Source organism: Balaenoptera acutorostrata, chromosome 7, assembly GCF_949987535.1.
Source record: "Balaenoptera acutorostrata chromosome 7, mBalAcu1.1, whole genome shotgun sequence".
Classification (NCBI taxonomy): domain Eukaryota; kingdom Metazoa; phylum Chordata; class Mammalia; order Artiodactyla; family Balaenopteridae; genus Balaenoptera; species Balaenoptera acutorostrata.
Window position 1 is genome coordinate 3,167,608 of NC_080070.1, and position 22,396 is coordinate 3,190,003.

The window sequence follows — 22,396 nt, forward strand, 5'->3', positions numbered from 1 at the left end:
CGTGCATCCGAGCCCAGCAGAGGAGCCCCAAGGCTCGGACGGGCCCAGGGTCTGGGGGCACCGGCTCCGCCCCTCCCCCGAGAGGGGCCCATCCAGTTCGACAGACAAACCAAAACCTGAGGGCACTTTGTTCTGCGCTGGCGCAGCTGGAGATGAGTTGGCCAGCGAGGCTCCAGAGCCGACATCAGACACATCAGACGTTAAACACACAGAAAAATCCCCGGCCGACTCCCCGCCGCCAAGGCCCGGAGGCTAGACTCCGGGTTTGACACGCTATTGGGACCTGCAACCTTCAATTCTTATTTTCCAGGCGGCCCCAGGCCTCTCCTGTGGTGTCCGCTTCGGGCACAGAGCACAAGAAACGGCGGGGGGCGGGGGCCGAGGCATGGGGTCCTGCCCGAGTCATCATCTGCAAGTCACACAGTCTCCCTGTCCCCACCCCTGTGACTGGCACCTGATGGGCATGCCGTTCATGGGCAGACAGAGGGAACTGAAGAAACTAAACATTTGAAAAATCTTTTAAAAAACCTGAGCTCACTCGTGGATTAACTTTGCGACCCTTTGCTGTTTTCCTTTCCTCCCTCCCTTCCTTCCTCTTTCTCTCTTTTTAAAAATTTCTTCTCACTTTCTCCTCTTATTGAGAGTATTTGCTCTTGAACAGTGAGAATTCCAGAAGAAAGAGTCTTAGCTGTCTGTGTTCTTGCAGCTTGAACCTGGGTTTCTCTTCTGGGGAGCAGAGCCTAGGCTGCCCGTGAGGTCTTCATCACGGGGTCAGGAGCGGGAGGGGGGAAGAGGACGTGGTAAACGCGCTCCGTCACGCACCATCCGGCTGTAACCATGGTGATGTAGCCCTTGGACGTGGGGTGGCAGGTGAGATCCAGGCCTTGGGTCTGGCATCTACTACGCACACAGGGGCGGTGATCACGGGTTATTTCCCGACGGGGGCAGCCGGGGGGACGCTCAGCTGAGCTCCGACGGCCAGGCAGGACGAACGTGCACAGTCCTTGCAGAACAACACGACCAACAGGGAGTAAGCACAGGGCGCGTCCCGAGGGTGGTGTGACGTGGAGCAGACGCTGCCCCTCTCGGGGTTTCCGAGCTCCAGTCTATAAAAGGAAGAGGCTGGACTCACCGTCAACAGCGTCTTCACTCTGAAGTCTCTGACCCCCAGCACAGAACAGGTTTCCTTTCTTTTCTGCCACGAGCCACGGCGTGTGCAGCACCTCACAGCTCCCGGTACCGCCAACAAATAAACCATCCCTTGTCACGTGTCCTGCCCACCATCCCGACAAAAGACCACTTGTTACCTGAGAATTAATTGTTTTGGGTCATTTGAATACGCAAAAGTTCGATTCTTTTGCTGATTAAAAATATAAAACCTCTCTTTTGCCATGCTTGTTAAGGATTGAAATGCATTTCTTAGGAAATAAGACGTTAGTTTAAGCCGAGTTCTTAAATTGGGGTCCACAGACATAGTATCAGAAGTCTTACTTTCTCTCCTTTATATAGGGTCTGCTTATTATTCAAGTCTGGGAAACACTCGATTACCAGACACTTGCTAGGGCATCAAAGGTGTCTGAATGCACCTGGCAGGTGTGCTTGGGGGGAAGTCAGGAGCCTACCTGGGAGGGTCAGGGCAGCAGGCGGTGGTCTGCAGCTGAAGACAGATACGGGATGAAGGAGCAGTGGCGCACAAGTCTGGGGACACAGCCCCAGCAGAGGACAGGTCAGAGCCAAACGCGGACGGAGGGCCAGGTTTGGGTGAAACTGGGGAGGGGGCGGGGGAGACCCTGCTGGGGAGGAAGGCAGCGGTGTGGTCTCCCGCGAGCTGCCAACCCTTCGTCCCTGCGTCCCTGCGTTTGGGGCCAGCGCCATGAAGGGCAGCAGGAAACCTATTCTCCGGCATCACCTGCCAACCTTCCACCGAGACGTCTCCAGAAACCAGTTTTGCTTCCCGCAGCAGTGTGGGGAAAATGAGGACAATTTAAAAAATCACAAAAATAACCTAAATCTCAAATCCCTACCAAATTTGAAAGACCCTGACCAATTTTCTCTGAAGCCTTAGATCAAAGCTGGTCTCTTCTTTCAGGTCTTCTGGGACCTTGTCTCTGGGTTTGATAAAGACCCAGAACTCAAGCCACTGCTCAAACCAGGCACTAATGAATATGTAAGTCTTTATGGTTTCTCCTAGATGTCTGTGTTAATTATTACATTTTCTGTCCTTCATCTTTATGTCTTTTATGCCCTAAGCGATGCTAAGCTCTTCCGGTGTAGGGTCAGGTCTTAACACCTCTCCTACCAGCCCTTCTCCCCGCCGTTTGGTGCCCCGTCCTTACTGCTTCCATGCTGGGCCCTGGTGCTCGCAGCCACAGTCAGAGAACCTTCCTTGGCGGGGTCCCCCCCCTCTATGAGCCTCCCCGGCATTGAGCACACCTGTCTGGAAAGGGCCTTCATGGTCAGACCAAAGTAACCTACACAAGAATGGCCCATACTTACCCACTAGGTCACTCCTTTCAGGGACAGGCCTCCTAGCTTCACCCTCCTTTTTCCTTCCTGTGATACTGACTGCTAACTCTGATCAAAGTTTCTCCCCGTTCCCAGGCACACAGCTTCTCTTTTTCTAGGTGGGCCCACGTGCGGGAGCTCTGGCTGGAAAGGACGCACACCGCCGCTAGGCCTCAACACAAACATCACAAAACCTCCCCGTTTGTCCTCTTCCTGTCCCCAGGGCCAGAGGCAGAGCCTTGAGGATGCTGGGACCACACTCTACAAGGAGCCTGCAGCCCTGGGTTCCCACCAGGAGAGCAACCTGTATTTTGTGTGCACGAAATAGAAACCCTCGTTCTGCTGAGCGTTGGGTGGAATTGCATCCCCACAAAAAATGCTGAAGTCCTCACCCTCAGGACTGGTGAGGGTGACCTCATTTGGAAACAGGGTCTTTGCAGAGAAATCAAGCTAAAATTGAAGTAATTAGGGCGGGCCCTGATCCAATATGACTGGTGTCCTTCTATAGAAAGGGCAGATCTGGACACAGACATGCACACAGCGAGAAGATGAAGAGCCTGGGTGAGGTTTCCATAAGCCAAGGGATGTCAAAGGTCGACAGCAACCAGCAGAAGCTGGGAGAGAAGCCTGGGACAGCGTCTCCCTCACAGCCTCAGAAGGTACCAACCCTGCCGACACCTTGATCTTGGACTTGCAGCCTCCAGAAAGGCGACACAATAAATTTCTGTTGTTCAAGCCCCGAGCGTGTGCTACTGTGTGATGGTGGCCCTAGGAAACTCATACACGAAGCTGCTGAGATTTTGATGGTGGTTGTTACAGCAGCTGTGATCACTCAGTAGCAAAATCCTGATTTTATTTGAGGTGCGGGGAGGCCAGATAAAAGACATTTCCCAGCATCCTTTGCAGCCTGGTGGGACACGCAGCCAAGCTGTGACCATTAGATGAAAGCAGAGTGTCAGCAGCCCCTGTGGGGAGACAGCCTGAGGGGCTCAGTTACAGGAATCACCCTGTGCTTCACCCGCCCTCCTGTCTTCCAGCCCGGGATGCAGACACGATGCCACTGTGCATCACAAAGCAACACGTCTTCCAACCAGTTTCAGCAACTGCTATCTTGAGTTTTCTGTTACACGTAGCCAAACGTAATCCCAACTGATGTAAGAGATTTTTATATTTTAAAAGAAGCCTTTGTGCAGGTGTGACGTCCACACCCACAGGAATGAATACACAACAGGAGTATTTCAGGCACCTGCTGGGCGGGGAAAAGTAGGTGCTCCAGGGGGTCTTTCTGGAGCCCCTCAAACTGCCATCTCAGAACATACATCAGATACTGAACAAAAACACCCCTATTCTCTTGGGTGGTGGGTAGCACACCAGCAGCCACATTGAGATCATGCCTTTTCCAACTTAATTTTGTGGCTGAAGTCAAAAGTCTGAACAATTCTGAGCTATACCAAGGACTATAAATGCAGCAACAGGCAAAGTCAGAGTGAGGTATCTCCTGAGTTTGCATTAGGGCTGCAGGAAAACCAGAGCTCAAATGTAACCACTTGCACAGGCCTGTACAACAAAGGTGACAAAAAAGAATTCCACCCATCAGCACAGGACATAAATGCTGTCCAGTGTCCCATTAACCAGCACGTGGCTGAGATGAAGCACAGTGGTGTCACCTCCAGGTTCTCTGTTAAATTTCGGAGAAGAATGGGACACTGACGGCAGAGCCAACCTCACCCCGTGTGCAAAATGCTTTTTATTTCTTATGCCCTGGGTCCTCTCTCTTTGCCTCTGGGAATCAGCCACAAGAGTGACAGTTCAACTGCAACAGTAAAATGCTTAAAATGCTTAAAAATACCTGCTTATGTCGGGAGCGCCACAATAGAACATGGACGACAACCTACAACCTCCAGTCTGTCCATATGGATTGGGTTGATGGGTTAACGCAGCTAACCAACCGAACATGAAAATAACTGGGCGTCTGGCTTCCCAAGTAGAATTAGTAAAATACCTCAGAACTCTCTTTTAGAGGCACTGCGCCCCGCATACGTTATTTTATAAATAGAACAAATAAAATGTTGTGTCGATGCTATTCCGTATACCTAAGACACAAATCTGCTTCATTTTCACTCACACCCGAGCCTTAGGAAAGCGCTGGTGACTTTACCCAGCACCGTGGGAATGGCAAGGGGGTGGAGGGGAGGGAGGAGGGGGCGTTGGGACCTTTTCACGCTCCTGACCCTCAGGATCCCTAATGGTATAATCACATCCAGGCCTGAATGTGACTAAAGCAAAATCCATTCTGAAAAGGTAGGTATTAACCCCTTGACTTGGATAGAATAATAATAGGACCCTCCAAAGAAGTAAAAGTATTTAACTGAATGGCTTTCTTAAGCAGAGTTACATCTACTTTTTAAATTATGGATTCGCAGGAAGCTTCAAAAATAGTGCGTTGAGTTCTGTGCTCCCTACCCTTAGCTTCCCCAGTAGTGACCTCTCATGTCACTGTGGTGCAGTCACTGTACCGTAGTCACTGCCGTGCAGTCACTGTCGTGCAATCACTGGACTATGGCCAGACCCCCGGATCGCACAGCCTCCTAGAATGGTCCCCCACTGTAGACCACGCTGGAGAAGTGGCTGGGGCCAGGCACATGTCTTCACCCGGAAACCTCACCGCTCCTCTGGGGAGGAGAAGCAGCTCACTCTCAGCCGGGCTCCCTCTGATGCCGTGCAAGTGTTCTCAGTGGGCTTTGTATCCATTCCGACATCCATTTTTTGGCTTTTTTTTTCTTTGCATGTAAATGATTTAATTATTTACTTGTGATTATATTATTAATTATCTTTAATTCTGAATTTCTGATAATTATTTGATAGTTCTGCAGAATATTACCATTTTGGATTTTTTTCTAAACACTGTCTCTAAATAAATCTATTTTATCGACGTTTGAACACTTTAACCATTTTTCAACCAGTGATTAATATGCTGCTGGAGATCTCCTTTTCAGAACTTTCCCCCTAACCAGCTCTCCTTGGGGCCTGAAACCCTGCCATCGAGACAGAAGCCAGAGTGGCTTCCCGAGGGAATTACAGAAACTGCCACGAGGTTTGACGCTGTGTATGAAGGTAGAATGCTGAGCAGGGTCCTGCAGGGAAGGTGGTACTGGGGCAGTGGCACCGTGGGAAGGAGAGGTGGGACTGTGAAGTCTCAGGATTCCCCGCGGATTCGGGCAGAGTAAGGCCGAGAAAGGTCAAGTTCTCTCCACTTCTCAGCTTTCCCGAGGGTCTGCCTGGGACTGCACACATCATTCCAATTTTTCATATAAATATACATGTGTACATGTCACCCCCAACATGTGTGGGGTCCTCGAGACTCTCTGGAAAGTTCCGTCCCTGCAGTGGCAAGGACGTGAGGTCCCCCGTGTGCCGTGAAGATGCCCCCAGAGCCACGGAGACAGGGGGGCTCAAGGCGCCCACGGAGCCTCGGCCCTGTGGGGAGATTCTCAGCAGAGGGAGGACTTGGGCCGGCTGGGCTCCAGGTCCCGGCGCTGGACGCGCACGTCCGTGCGGCTGGGGCTTTGCCCCGAGTGTCGCAGGCAAGGCCGGCACGCCCTGCGGTGGCCCCCAGGCCTCGGCACTGGTGGAGCTGCGGGGCCTTCTGGCTGGGAGGCCCGGACCTTCACTTCCATCACATCGAATCAGTACTGGCGACCGCGGGGTCCATTCTGAACTGCTAGCACATGACCCATCTCGGCCTCCAAACAGAAACCCTGCCCAGATTATCTCATAAAGCTTTTCTGCTTCTCTCCTCCCAAGTCGCAGGAAGAGTTAAGGAAAGACCAAAAAGCACTTACTTTTCTTATCTGTCGTGTTGTGCACAGTCACCGTGGGGACCCCAGGACCTGCATTGGGCACAGAAACAAAAAGGGGGTCGTGAGTTTCGTGGAGAACAGAAGAGAACCAAGCCTTCGTTACAACAAGCTCACCGGGGGCTCTGGGGCGCCTGGTCCGCGGAAGGGTCACCGGCCACGGACAGCAGAGGCCGGGCCCTGGTGTTAAAGGCACGTCTTCCTAACTCTGTGTCCACGTCCATTACAATGACCCCAATGAAAAGTGTGTTTTAGATTATTATAACAATATAAAACATCTACACCCTTATAATCTCATTCTGACTGTCCAAACACAAATTCTACGTTGTCTTCACGGAGTTCTGGTCAATCACTGCAGACTGAGTCCTAAGTCACCCTTCAAAGCTGCCTTGCTGGCCCCTCCTGGAGGAAGCCATCACCTCCACTGATCTCCTGTAATGCTTGGTAAAAACTTACTAGTGTAACGGCATAATTTTGCAAATGTTCATCTGCGTTTCAGTTTTCCCTGATGACGTAGCTCGCAGCTTCCAGCTCCAAGGCTGTCCTGAAGCTGCAGCCCTGGGGTGACAAGGGGGCCTGGCCAGCTGTGGGTCGAGTCTGTAGGTCGACTCTGTTATTCTCTTTAGCAAAAGGAGGGTCCAGAAAGAGAAAAAGGCTTTGTAAATTATTTTTCAGCTATTTTGAAGGTGTATTAAGAGGCAGGCGTGGGTTTTTCTAACTTCATCTCTGCCCCTTCTCTGCACTCCTTCTGTTTGGCCGGGGCGGGCCTTCCCGCGGGATGTGAAGGACACCAAGCTTGTTCCCACCGGGCCTACTGTTCTCTCTGCCCGAAGTCTCTGTCCCCAGACACTGGTGCAGCTTGTCTTTGTCTTCATTAAGTCTCTGCCCACACGCCTCCTCCCACCACTGACTCGAAGAGGCCCCTCCACGACCGTCGGCCCAGCTTCCACCTCCCCCTGCTGCCTGTTCTTCACAGGGCACCACCCGTACCTAACGGCAGGACCCTCTAGTATGCATTTTCAGTATTTGTTCATCGGCCCTTTCAACTGCCCTAGAATGCAAGTTCTAGAATTTATATGAACAAATTCTGGAAGTCTGCCTTTACTGCCATTACTTCCAGCATCTAGAAGAGCGTCTGGAACACAGTTGGGGCTCGATTACACATTGGTGGAGCGAATGCTGAATGAACGACCACAGAACACACAGGACGGAGCAGGGGGAGGCCGCCCCTTCGGCCCTGGTGCACTTGGGAGAAAGAAGAGACACAGGAAGTGAAGGCTGCCGGAGGGCAGGTGTGCAGAGCAAGATGGATGTGTCCTGGGAGCTGCGGCCCTGGGGCTGCTTTTCCTCTGCCTCAGGTTGGGTCTCTGGGAGGCTATGAACTCCCAGGGGCAGCTGCATCTAAGCTGGGGATACGTACTATTTGGGCAGCTTCGCGGGGATCATCATCAGAACTTCCTGCCCACTTCCAAGGGGCCACATGACAAGTGGCTGAGTTGAGAGCCAGGGGACCTGCCATGGATCTCACCACAGTGAGGCTCAGAGCCCCCCCAACCCCCCCCCCCCCCCCCCGCAGAGGCTGCAGAGTGGACATCCTAGCCCAGCGTCCCGAGAGAATGTGGCAGAAAAGCAGTGCAGTCCGAGGTACCACGGAAAGGCAAGACGGGCTGGTCCAGCCCGGGAGCAGCCCCCGGCCCGGCTGAGCTGAGAGACAGACTGTGGTCACAGCAGCCGTGGACCCGAAGCCTGTCCCCTACCTGGGACTGGGCCCACACACTATCCAGTGCACATCTGAAGTCCGGGAGGTCCGAGGCCTCGTCTCCCCGACCACGTGACCCTCCCCCATTCACCCATAGATAGGATTGCCCAAACAGAATGCAGCTTAGCCAGTTATATTTGAATTTCAGATAGACAATATATATTTTTTCAGTATAAATATGTCCCATGCAGTATTGGGACTTACTACTAAAAATCCATTTGTTGTTTACCTGAAATTTAGTGTTACTGGGTGTCCTGTCTTTTTATTTGCTAAATCTGGCACCCTTGACCCAGGGACAGGGAGGGGCCAGCAGTGATGTGAGACTGCATTTAACCTAAAGGGACAGCACTCACTGAAGGGGATCTAAGCATTGGCTGTGGGTTTAAATTACAGAGTCAAACTAAGTTTTCTGGCTCGAAGATCCATTTCCCCATGGGGCACTCATGTGGAAGAACAGATCAGTTACTGAGAAATAAAGAACCTGCATCTCTTTTCTCTGCACATTTCAGGGTGAGTAAATCTGCAAACAGAGCACATCCTCCATTCTTATTAATAATGTAAACAATTATTATTTATTTAGTGCCTACTATGTAAAAGGCACTCTGCTAGGTGTGTATATGAATAATTTCTAATCCTCTCACCAGCTCTACAAAGCAGGTGCTTCTAACCGTATTTTACAGATGAGAAAACACAGGTTTCAAGAGCTTTATGTTTTTCGTCTCAGCCATACAATAAGAAAGTTGCTGAGCCTGGATTAGTCCTTTCTTATTTTTAAATCCATAAACTTGATATATGTTTCTAAAAAAATTCAAAAACTACAAAAAGGAATAAAGTGACAAGTAAAAGATCCTTCTCACCCCACTTTCCAGAAGTAACCTAAATGTTTCTAAAATGTCCTAAAATGTTTCTCTGCATATAAGTGGTCAAATTTACACATAAGCAATTATTTTAAACATATAAATAAAAAATATAAAAAACCTTTCATGTAAATATGCAGCTTTATCAGATCTTAAGGTTATACCATATTGCCTTACTTTTTAAACAGAATACACAGATTTTTGAGGTCACCTGTGTGCCCTGCCCTAATCTTAGTCTGCTCCCTTTCCAGAGGTAACTGTTACCTTGGAGTTAGTATTTATTATTTCTCTGCATATTTAAAAGATATTTTTGCCACATGGTATGTGCTCACAATAACATATATGCCACACACAGTATAATACAGCGTACCTCAGTGTAACATCTTTTATACTGTCTTAATCCAGTCTGACAATAGCAAGAGAATGAAGCCAAATGCCCAGAGGATGAGTGAACACAGCCACTGTGGAGAACAACTGAGCAACGGCTGTGAAACCTGAAGATCCCTGACACCACCAGACGGTCCCACCCCTGGGCCACGTCTCAGAGCGAGCCCTGCACACGGACACGAGGAGGCAAGCGTGCAGTAGGTCGTTCTCAACAGCAGCTAGGTCTGAGCCACAAGGGCGGCGCTAGCCATGGGCAGGGCAGGGGATGACTTAAATGCAGTCTGTTCACCCAGTGGAAGATCGCAGAGCACGTGAAATGAGTAGAAAGACACCTATCAACTTGGGCAAGTATGAAAAATACCACGTTGCATGAAAACAACAAGTTGCAGAATGGTAAACACTGTAATATACAATGATGTAAATAATTTTCACAAGCTGTAAACCTTCATTTTTAGCAGATGTATAGTATTCCATTACATGGATATACCGTATTTCTTTGGTCCACTCCCTACTGATGGATATTTAGGCTGCTTCCTTTTGTTTTTTCATTGCCATAAACACTGTTGCAGAAATCCCTCTAACATACATCTTCACACACAGGGAAGACTGTGTTGGTTAAGCTAGTTACTGGCATTGCAATTGCTGTGTTAAAAGGTTTTATAGCTGGTTTTCACTAAATAAGCTTGTGGTTTCAAACACAAAACCCCCAAGTCTCAGCGCTTTAAAACAACGACAGCTTACTCCTCGCTAATGTTACATCCTGGTAAACGGTCAGCTGCGGCCGTGCTGGTCCTCCTCCAGGATCTGGGCTGAAACGGTAGCCTTCATCTGGGACGTACTGCGCTCGTGGCCAAAGGAAATGAGAGGGGAGCTGCAGAAACGCAGCGGCTCCTGAAACACCCTGGGCCATAGTTCATGTCCGCTCTGGTGCCTTTGCCAATGGAGCCGGAAAACCTCTCCAGGGCGGGAGGGGGGCGCGCAGGTCACACACAAGGGGAGGGTGGTTCCAGGGGGCAGACAGGGGACAAGGGCATTAGCTCCCCAGGCAGAGACCCTGGACTCCAGTGAACACTGTCTCCTCGCCCTCCAACTAAGGGTGGATGGGGGTCTATGGTATAACTTAAAAAAATGTGTTGTATTTTTTACCGCTCTAATGGGCAAGTATTGTATCTTGGTATTGCTTTTATTTACCTTTTTCGACTTTTGAGTGGAGTTGGACAACTTTCCGTGTTTGACATCTGCATTTCGTGTGTGTGTGATTGCAAACTTCCCTTTCCTATGCACCCTCCACTTAAATCGCATTGTTGCTTGTTCTTATCTTATTTAGGAATGAGATCTTTACCGTGCTGCTGCAGACTTTTCTCCTGTGTTCTTTCTAATTTGTGCCTCAAAAAGTGTCGTAAGTACCAATGGTAGCAACTGTCATGCTGAATTGCACTTTCAAAAAACATAATCGCTCCTGCACACACACATGCACGCACGCACGCACACACACACACAGGAATCCTTGGGCTGGGGATCTGAGCCTGTTCTGAATCTGGGAATCAGTGCCCTGAACAAAGTGTTTGGTGAATGGATTAACAGCTCATGAAGGATGACTTCCCAAGCATACACTTGGCCATCACGTGTCAAGGGAGCGAAGTTAAATTCAGCTAAAGAAGGAGCCCCGAAGACCATTCCCATGTCCTGTGTTTTACAGCTCAGGTCATTGTTTCCCTGCTGATACTTAGCACCCACCCCGCGTTTCTCTAACCACCAAGGGCAGCCGTCTCCGCTTACAGGATCTGAATTGTGTGCGGGTTTTGTTTGAGAGCCTCATCACAGCTGTGCCACATCCCCTGTGATTTTAATACAGAATATTCTTCAGAATAGCCAAGCAGAGACAACACAAATAAAAACTATATTTAAAGAGGACACAAAACAAAAGTTAAAAAGCAGCCCCCATGTATAATTTAAATCGATTGATTATAACCTAATCCCATCCAGTTATCCAGACCCTCCTCTGGGAGCTGGGCTCCCTGGGTCCACAGCCATCATGGTCCAGAAGCTGGGTTCTCCCCCTCAAACTGCCATCACACGAGCTCCTCTGGCCCAGGTGGCCTCGACCCACTGCTCTGTGTGAATTTTAAGATCACCCATCGTTGTGAGATTTCTGTGATGTTTGGGCTCCTGAAAATTGGCAGATAATTTAGGAAAACACCAAAATCTAAACAACATTTCTTATAAGAAATGAAGAAAAAGCAAGAGATTCCCAATTCAGAGTAAAATATTTGGGCTTTGTGATACTTTGACCAGACCTGGGTTAGTGTCACCCAGGATTTCTGTAAGAAGAAAAGAAACATGCTAAACACAGGAACAGCACACACACGATTTCAGGGAGCTTGCAACATTTAAAGGGGAGCCCTCCAAACTCATTTTAAACAATTAAGGATACTTTTAACTAATGAGACTTTGGAAGGGCTTCACCACCGAAGTTTTAAGTTGGTATTCTTTACTTTTTTTCCTCTTCCTCCAAACGATCTCATGTGCATCTAGCCAACAACTAACTGATTAAACGCGTCGTTCTGAACAGTAGGAAGCTTTTGTCCTTTTGTCACTGCTGCCTGTAAGTCACTCCCTCCCCATCATCTGGGCACAGACCATCACGGCCCAAATCCGGGAAATCATGCTTTTTGTTTGCTAGATGGTCAGAACCTGACAGCACTCTGCTTAACGGCTATTCTTCTGACAACTCCTATTCATAATTTCTTCTTACTTTGCATGTAATTCAATTCAACAAATATGCACTGAGATTCTGCCATGTGCAGGGCACAGTGCCAGGTCCAGGGGACCCAGGCAGAAGCAGACAAAGTGTCTGCCATCAGGGGGCTCAGAGTCTAGTATAGGAAGACAGCCACGCACAAAAGCAGGCTTTGACGACTGTCACCAGACGAAGGCGGACCGTTGTGAGATCCGCACGCTGACTCCGGGACTAAGGATGCGGTCTGGAGCCCTGCCCTGGTTCCAGCCCTGCCACCAGCTGCCTTGTGGTTCCGGCCAAGCGACTTTTCTTCTCTGGGTCCCAAACGTGGAGTACAGGGTGGCTAAGGTCTATTCTTAGTAAGAGGAACAGAGGTTGCAGCAGAAACGACGACACCACCACTCTGGGCTCCTGTTATGTGCCAGACGCGATGCTGGATGTTGGGGCGTCGCTGCCTCACTTCACCAGCTCCCAGAGACGGGATAGCCTACTCACAGAGATTAGGATGCTGTGACCGGAGCCTCCCCCGAGACGCAACATGGACCTCAGGCAGGAGAGACGCTCTACCCCTGTGCCCAGCAGGAGGCGCTGTTCTCAGCCCGAAGTGGAAGGCGAGACGGCGGGGGATGAAAGTGAGGATGGAGAAGCAGGATCGCTTTTCTCTTCCTTCTCAGCAGCCCTTCCAGTGTCCGCATGTTTTCGGCTAGTCTTAGGATACAGGATATGCTTTCAAATAAGAGCCTATAACTCTACGGCACTGTAAATGCCTCTGTCAATTAGGTCATGGATTAAACACCTGATTCTCTGTGTTCGCCTACGGACACACTCTTATGCACACGCTCCTAGATTTGCGTGAGCACGCGCATATGGACACATACATGTAGACAGAAAAATATTTATTATGATCCTCTTTGCCCCCTCCTAATATCTCTTAAGTCCTTGGTAGGTAAGTGTGTCTCAGCTGGTGTATACCCTTGTTCAAACTGAAATGCAGAACTGCATGAAAACAGTTCTATTTGCTCAGCCTTTGCTTACAAAGACATAACTGCAATAAAAGCAACATTTGGCCTTTTAAAAACTCCGGTTAGCGACAGAGACTATTCTGGCTCAAGTTAAAAATCTGACTTCTGAGTTTATATTGTTCCCGAGAGGGAAAATAACCGTACTGAAGCACGCAAATTTACAACCAACACATAAGGTACTTTTGGTCAATAAAGACCCTGCTGCCAGATGGGGGAGAAATTCAAATAACAAAAAGAAAAGCTTTGAATGACACAACAGACTTGCAAACAGACAATATTTATTTTTGTGTCTCTGGTTTCCAGTCCCATTCATTTCAGAACATTAACTTACACCCACTTGAGTGGATGGAGAGATACGACACTTCCAGATGAGAATGAAGGAATGAAAAAGGACACAAACTGGAAAAGAAAAAAGTCATGAGACTAAAAGAAAGTTCACAGAGATAGTGGTCGACCTCACTGCCCTCATCTGTATCCTCAGAGGACGTTTCTGTGACAGATAATCCCCACCAGAAGCTACACTCATGGTGTATAAACAACGGAGACGCGGGCGCTCTGGCCGTCACCCCCCGAGCATCTCTCGAGTGCTGATGAACGGTTTCGAAGCCCAGCGGCCAGCAGGGCGAGCGAGAGGAGCGCTCTGGCCAGGGCAGACGACGGGCCACGGCCCCGCCGGGCATGGCATCCGGATCTTTTCATCTGCCAGTTCATGAATATGTATGCCCGACGCACAGGGTTTATACATTGAGGTGATATTATCATACCAACAAGCAGGGTGCTAGCCGAGCTACTGGAACTACTGCAGGTAATTAAAATATCTGTTCCAAAGACATGATTTCCTAGTCAACACAGCAGACGGATTTTGTGGCCGTTTGACTTTGAAACCTCGTGTGGCTGACATCCAACCTGGGATTTGGGGGTTCCCCGGCCACGCCCCACAGCACTGGGTCCAATCCAATTTCACGTGTCCACTTGAAAGCAATCGTACTGCCCACGCAGCAGGGTACGTAGCGCCACTCAGTGGGGTTCACAGAAATCAGGGGGTGGTTTTACAGGCTCACAATGGTGGTGAAAAATGTCACACTAACCTTTCCAGTCACATGTACCCTCTTCCTCTAGAAATTACATGTCACACTTTGGGCACATGACAGGCATTTTAATAAGAGAAACCACCCCAATCATAAAAAGGGGGCCTCTGTATGCTCCCCAAAGTCAGCTAGTATCTTTGGGTAGTTGATCCATAGAAGTGCTAGGTTTTAGGAACTATCTGCCTTCAAGCTACAGCAACACTTTTGTGCCCCGTATGTATCACCCTGGGTGAAGTGTTTAGATGTTTAGCGTAATTCACAGAATACAGAGTATGAAGGAAGCAGCTTAGTTTTATAAATTTTGTGAGAGTAGGCAAACTACAAGAGAACTAACGAAACATACACTGGCTGTTGCATTCATCCCTCTGCATGGCTGAGCTGGGATCTGGGCCAGGGTGAGATTGAGGCTCTTCTGAGTACACTTCCCACAGCTCCTGTATTGTCCTGTCTCTCAGAACTGTGATAACACTTCTCATCTGCCGACATTGTGATCCAGGAGTTCTGTCATGAATTTCAACCCACGTAATTAAGTTCTGGTTTGAGTTCTAATGATACACTATGTCTTATCTTTTCAACTACACGTGGAGCTTAGGAACCTATTTTATACAACTCTGTATCCCACATAGGAAAATGTACAGTGTCTTATTCATAGTAAGTGGCCAATGGATATTTGCTGATTAAATGAAGGACAAAGCGTTCATGGACAGAATGTATGCCCTGGGAAACTGTGAGGTTGGTGCAGTCAGTTCAGAGGCTGTGGCCTGTTCTCTTGAATAACCTCAAAGTTGCCAATTACCTGTTTTAGAAGTTAGCTCTGGTTTTTAAAAAGTGCAAAAGATCACTTAGAGCTAAATTTTGTAATGAAGGTATTTTAAGTTTGGTGATTACAGCAACTGTCAACATTCCAGCCTATTATAAAGAAAAGAAGTAGATTCCTTGGGAGCCTGGAACATGAAGATCATATTATAAGGAGGACCCTAAATTCTTCCAAGCAATGTCCTCTCATTGGAATAAATGGTTCAGCTTCCTGAGAAGAATGGTACTTATTTGGATGTACAAATTATGGCGTGCAAAGAAATGAGGCTCCTTTTTATAATCACAGTGAGGATGGGCTGCATCTCAGGTCCTCTTTGCTTCTGAACTTGATCAAATCTCGACACAGGCCAGTTGGAAACTAAGGAGGCCCGCTGGCCTGCCTGCTTCTGCCCCTGCTGACCACCACTCTGTGTCACCGCCCAGGCTGCCTGCGGTCGTCCCCTTGCCCCTCGCGGTCAGCCCACTGAATAGAAGCGGGAGCGACTGGCCAAGCAGCGGCTGTGCGTCCTGAGGGCAGAGCCTCAGTTCTCAGTGCACAGCCTCTGAGGCGGGGATGCCACCTGCCTGCGGGGTGATGGGGTGACTAGGAGCTGACCCCCTACGGCTCCTGAGGGGTGGGCACTACCTGAGACACACAGAGAGTCCTGCTTTTCTTTTTGGACTCAAGGTTGTAGAACAAACAGATCACATCTCTTAAAGGGAAGTAATTCCACACTCCACTCTCTCAAACCATCACATCCAATTCCTCAGTAGGTCCCCTCAACTGTGCCTGCTAAAGCGTCTCCTGCCCCACCCCCCACTGCCATGGTAACGTTCTCAGCGCTGCCCTCCTCACCGCTGCCCAGGGATCCCCACCCAGTTCTGACCTCGGCACTCTTCTGATTAACACCCTTGAGTCGCTTGCCATTGCCCCCAGGATAAAGCTGAGACCCCCCCGGCACGAAATATAAGACTTTCTCAGACCTGATCTCCTATCACCCAACACACACCTTCCAAACTCGTTTTCTGAAGAGAAGCTGTGCTGCTTCACACGCTTGTGCCTGCTCGTCCCCCTCCGCAGCGCCCCGCCCTCCTGGCCTCCTCTAAACCTCTGCACAGCCTTCAAGGCTCAGTTCAGACATCTTTTCTCTGACTATTCCCTCCTTTGTGGCACCAGTATGATGATAATAATAAAAGTAAAAATAGCAACAACAATAGTTCATAATTACACCATGATCACCATGTGTCAGGCATTGTTTTAAGTGTTTTACACACAGTAACTCCTTTAGTCTTTAAAGTAACCCTACGAAGTACGCACTATATCCCCGTTTCACAGATGAGTAAGCCAAGGCACAGAATTGCCTGTGGTGTCGCCAGGATCGACACCAGGCACAGATCATCCATTTGGCCGCTGGTGTACATATATTTCTTAATTACAAAGCACAGTAACCCTCAGTGTTCATCGTAGCTGCATCGCTGGCTAGCTGAGTGGAGTTGAGCAGGTTACTGTAATTAGCTGGTCCTGGGTTTCTCCCTCTTCAAGAGCTGCTCTGAGGACTAAATGACGACACACACAAAATGCCTAGACTATGCCTCGCACAGAACGATATAGTCAAGGAGCTATTAACACCCGTTCACCCGGTGGTCACACTGCAAGACGACTGGTGAGGGGTTAGGGAGCGACAGCCTGGACTCCCAGGCACTGGGAATATTCTTGCGCAGGAATCCGCTACATGATGAAAAGCCTGTTCTTGGTCAGTGTGCCACCTGCACCATCGCAGCCCCAACACACGTGTTCCCTCGTCCCCAGAGCTCCCGGCTGAGCGGTGTGGGCCACAGTCTTCAGAATGGTCACACATTTGTGAGATGCTGAAGATCTGCGCGGCCCACCAGGTGTGTCAGGCACGAGGAGGCACCTCTGCTCTCCAAACGCAGCCCAGAGCCTCGGACTGTCCAGACCTGCTTGTCCTTCAGGGCCAGCGGGAGGGTCCTTCCCCGGGCTGGCCTGACTCTGCCGTTTCCACCCCACTCCCGAAGGCACTGAGCTGCTGTCCCGCACCTTTCGACTCACTGTCTCTGTCTTATCCCCGCAACTGGGTTATTAAGCATCTGAGGCAGGACAAGGTTGTGAGCACCTTGCAGAGAAATCCCCCAGAGAGCGGCTTCAATAAGCCAAACACACTTCCCTGTTACGCGTAGGCTCTCGGTACAACTGATTTTTATTTCCTTCGAGCAGACTTTTCTTATGACCTAAACTTTGCCCCACATTTCTATAATCTGCAGTACGAGGTGACAGGACGGGACTGGAGATTTTCCTGGGAGCCTCTCAAGGCAGCCGTTTCCACACGGGGCGTCCCAGTAAGTTTTCTTTTGAAGAAGAGTCTCCATGACTCAAAACGCACCGGAGAACATTTGGATTAGAGGATCTTTCCACGCCCTTCTGCCCTAACATCCTATGAATCTAAAGACATTCCTGACACCCTCTAGCTAGAAGTCAGCCCTCAGTTCTCTGAATTACTTAATAATTGTTTTACTGCTTTCATTATACCGACTGCTTCTGTCTTGTATTATCGTCCTCATGAATATGTATCATCTCAGCCAACTAAACCCCAGGGCCCCGAGGGCAAGGATGGTGTAGCACGGCCCACTGGGCCCCCAGAGTCTCCTGCACATGGAGGACCCTGAGTAAACGTTTTAAAAAATAAATGAACAAATTCAGAAAGTGTAACAACTCCTGGGGCATCGTAGGGCACATGTAAATATAAAAGTTTTACTTTTTTTGCGTTGGGATGGAAATGGTGGAAACAGAAGTGAAAAAAAAAAACCAACACAGATGTTAGAACTTGAGAAAGCACTGTTCCAGAAGATTTCACCAGTGGGAAGAAAAGGGCAAGAAATGAACAATAATACTCTCACAAGTACAGCAAGTTTTGTGTGTGGGTGTGTGTACCTCTGTATGTCTGTTTACATGCATGTATGCGACCATGTGTGCACATGTGTGTACATGCGTGTGTGCATGTGAATGCGTGTGCATGTGTGTGAGTGTGCATGTCACTGTGAGTGTGTGTGAGTGTGTGTACTCTGTCCACAGATGTGCCCACACCAGGGCAGGGCTCCTCATTAAAACTCATCTTTTAAAATTTTTCTGTTGTTAAAATAAAATCTATTCCCCCAAGTTCCTCATTTTTTATGTCACTGAGCAATCTGGAATACTATAAACAAAATGAGTGACACCTAACACCACAATGAAATATTTTATAACACCTGTGTGAACGCCCTGCGAAGAAGTAGAAATGTACTTTGAACAGCCACGCGAGTGACACTTTTAATTAATTTCCTGTTGCTGTAGCAGCCGTGCTGTTAAAGTGACAGGAGAGATTTCTCTCTTGCACACCAGCCTCCTAACTGAGCACTGCTTGTATCTGAAGGCCCAGACACCAGGTGGGCTGGGACTGGGTGAGACGGAGTCTGTGTGCTCGGAGGGGAGCGCTTCCAGAAGAGGGAGACGGAAACAAGTGAGCCCAGCGCATGATCTCCCTCAGCCGGGGCTCCTCCCTAAGAGAGGTGCATCTTCCGAGTCAAGCTTCAAGGCCAGACACCCTTCTGAGAGGCCCCGGAGGTGCAGAAACGAAGCTCACAGTGATTAACTATAAGTGGGGCCCAGAGGGCAGGCCCGGCTGGCTTTGGTACACCCGGAGTAAAGGGAAGGCTTGGAAGATTCTGGAGGTCTCAAGGCGCCCCTCAAGGGCACCCCCCCCCCCCCCCCCCCGCCACGGCCGGGACGCAAACAGCTTTCAAATCACTGCCACCTCCAGGGGTAGCTCTCTCAACACGACAGTGTCAGCAGGCATATTGGATGAATGTTGTATTTACCATTTTTCATTGATTCTAAGACGCCATCAATTGCAAGATGAACCGCTGCTTTCGTAAGACTTTACAGAGATTGTAAGATCCATCCTGACTTCAGAAAAATTCTAAATGTGGGAAGTATACCTTGGAAGCAAGGATCCGGTATTTCACACTCTCTCTCCCAGTTCCAGCTGCACCAGCATCACCTGGGGGACCTGGACCAGGAGAAGCTGGTGGGCCCCACCTCAGAGTTTCTGATTCCTGCGTGTGTGACGGGTCTGAGAACTTGCATGTGTCATGACTCCGCGCCCCACGCTTTGACAACAGCTGCTCTAAGGCAATAATTTAAAGCAAGTTCCTGTTCAGTGATACTGTGATTTATCAAAAGAAATATATATTTATCTCTGTCCACAGTTCCTGGCACATAGCTCCTAAAACCCTTGTAATTTCCTGTATTAGGGCAATAAGGCATCTTCTGTAATATCCGGTTTTTGTTCTGGGTTCCTGAAATAGTTTCAGAGCCAAAAAAAAGGGAGACGGGTCTTTTGATATTCATAACAAGCCCCTTTCAACCACACCTGGATTTATATTACTGAGGCAACTTCTGGGAAACCCCAAAGGATGGAGACTGTTTGCAGGAAAACCAACACGATTAGAGGCTCTGAAGTTTCAGCTCCACTCGCAACCTCTCTGGAGAAAGGGGCTGGAGGCTGAGTCCAATCACCAATGGCCAATGATCGAACCAACCACGCCTGCGAACTGAAGCCGCCACAAAGCCCCGAAAGGACGGGGCTCGGAGAGCTCCCAGGTTGGTGAACAGGCGGAGGTGCTGGTGGTGGGGGGAGGGCAGCATGCCCGGAGAGAGCGGGGCAGCCCCGTGCGCATTCCCACGTGCCTTGTCCCGTGCGTCACTTCCACCTGGCTGTTCCTCTACAATAAGCTGGTGATCTAGTAAGTAAACTCTGTGTCTGAGTTCTCTAGCAAAGAACTGCTCTAGCAAATTAATTAAACCCAAGGAGGGGGGTCTTGGGAACCTCCAATTTATAGCCATTTGGTCAGAAGCGCAGGTGACAGCCTGAACTTGCAACTGGCACCTTAGGTATGCCCTTAGCATGTGGGGTCTGATGCTACCTGCAGATCTGATGTCAGAAGTGAACTGACTTTGTAGGACATCCAGCTGATGTCCCAGAATTGCTTGGTGTGGGAAACCCCCACACATCTGGGGCCCGGAAGTGTCAGAAGCGGAGTGTCCCTGTGAGTAGGGTTAAGAGCAGAGCTGCCCCCAGGAGGAACGTTTTCCTTTACGGCTGGCCATCAGTCAGCTGGGATTTTAGGTAGTTGAGGAAGGGTTTGGGGGGATATGCAGTGGGGACTGTGTCAGTTCCCCAAGGCTACCTTAACAAAGTCCCACCAATTCAGCAGCTTAGAAACAACAGACGTGTATTGTCTCAGAGGTCTGGGGGCTGGAAGTGCGAGATCAAGGTGTCGGCAGGGCCTGTAGGGGAGGATCCTTCCTTGTCTTTTCCAGCTCCTGTGGTGGCTGTCAGCCCTTGGGGCTCCCTGGCCTGCAGACTCATCGTTCTGAGCTCTGGCTCTGTTGTCACAAGGCATCTTCTGCCTCATGTGTCTGTGTCTCTTTTCCTCTTCTTATAAGGACGCCAGTCATATTGGATTAAGAGCCTGCCCTGCTACAGAATGACCTCATCTTAATTAATTACATATGCAACGATCCGATTTCCAAATAAAGTCACATTCTGAAGGACAGGGAGTTGGGACTGTAACGTATTTGGGCGGGGGAACAATTGAACCCACAACAGGGACCTAGAGGTGGATCCTAGTTCGTCAGGAGAGCCACCCATGGTACATGCTGACCCTGTTTGTGTAAGTCCTTGGCATCCTCCCTTCCCCAAGGACACTCTCCTATATGTCTGACCCAGGCCAAATTTCAAGACACCCCCGGGCCAACCAAAAACAGCACAGAAGCAGGTCACTATCAGAACAACTCTCCCTGGCGGCTGTGCCTGCACCGGGATCTGGGGCATGTCCCCTGAGAATCTCAGGCTGTAGATCACACCAGAGAAAAAAGCGGGCACTATCCAGGTTCCAGGCCCACAAATGATGATCATTTCTGCAATGAACAGATTAAACTTTACTTTTTAGTCCTGCACATCATGATTCCACAGTAGCAGTGTAGACAGGGGTTAGTTAAGAGCAAAGACTCAAGTCTTGTCTGAGCTCTCCCACTTATAGACATGCAAGCCTGGTTTCTGAAGGTCCAGACCCCAGCCGAGATCTTCAACATCTACTTCGGCTAGTTTTGAAGGCCACCACTGTTTCTTGTACCCAGAAAGTAAATAAAAATTATTTTTCCACAGATATGTTCAGTAATAAACTTTGGTCATTTTAGTCTAATTTTTGCTCAGATTGGAAACTTAACAGCCATTATTAACTGACCACTATGGAAACTTATGCTGCCAGTCATCAGAAGCAAGAGGTGAAATTTCCCCTCACTGCAAGGAACAAGTGAGAATGACGGAAGGCCCCACCTCTGAGGTACAAGGTCAGAGCTAAGGGGACAACAGCAACAACATCACCACCACATCATCACCGTCAACACCAACAGCATCAGCAACAAATACAACACCATCGTCACCATCAACAACAACACTATCATCACCACCACCATCAACATTGATGTCATCAACATCATCATCAACACCAACAGCATCAGCAACAAATACAGCACCATCGTCACCATCATCATCAACACTATCATCACCACCACCCTCATCAACACTATCATCACCACCACCACCACCACCATCAATGTCATCAACATCATCGTCATCAACAGCAAAGACAATACCACCATCATCATGATCATCACCATCATCATCACATCTTCACTACCACCAACACTACCTTCATCACCATTATCATCGACATTATCGATGACGACAATAGTGCCCTAAGTGCTTTATAAATAATAAATAATTTAAACATGATCGTTACTGTCTAAGTCTCTTTGGGCTGTCGTAATACAGTACCATAGTCTGGTGGCTTATAAAGAACAGAAATTTCTTTCTCGCAGTTCTGGAGGCTGGAGGTCCAAGTGCCTTCTCTCTGTGTCCTCACAGGGTGGAAGGGGTGAAGGAGCTCTCAGGGCTCCCTTTTATAAGGGCACTGATTCCAATCATGAGGGCTCCATCCCCCTGACCTAAGCACCTCCCAAAGACTTCACCTCCTAATACCATCACCTTGGGGGTTAAGATTTCAATATATGAATTTGTGGGAGGGAACATAAATATTGGATCTATAGCAATAACCTTACAAGGCAGGTACTATTATTATCCCAATTTTATAGATGAGGCAGCCGAGGCACCTCCTCTTGCTTCCTTCTTCTTAATGAAGGACCATCTGCCTTTTTTCTGCTTCCCATTTTTACCGGTTACCAAACACTCCCTTTCTGGGCACCTACAGCACTTACAGTGCTTCCCAATTTGCCACATGCTGCCCTTTATTGTTCCCTGTTGGTTG

The 22,396-nt window shown here is 49.1% G+C and overlaps 1 protein-coding gene across 4 annotated transcripts in view; it reads right to left on the reverse strand.

Annotated features, from left to right (window-relative positions):
- Positions 1-22,396, reverse strand: part of DPP6 (dipeptidyl peptidase like 6) — a 977,175-nt gene that overhangs the window by 32,476 nt on the left and 922,303 nt on the right. For all 4 annotated transcript variants that reach the window (XM_007165456.2, XM_057550287.1, XM_007165455.3 and 1 more), the window contains exon 17: positions 6,348-6,395. In XM_007165456.2, coding sequence (XP_007165518.1) covers positions 6,348-6,395 — 48 coding nt within the window. The remainder of the gene's footprint in view (positions 1-6,347; positions 6,396-22,396) is intronic.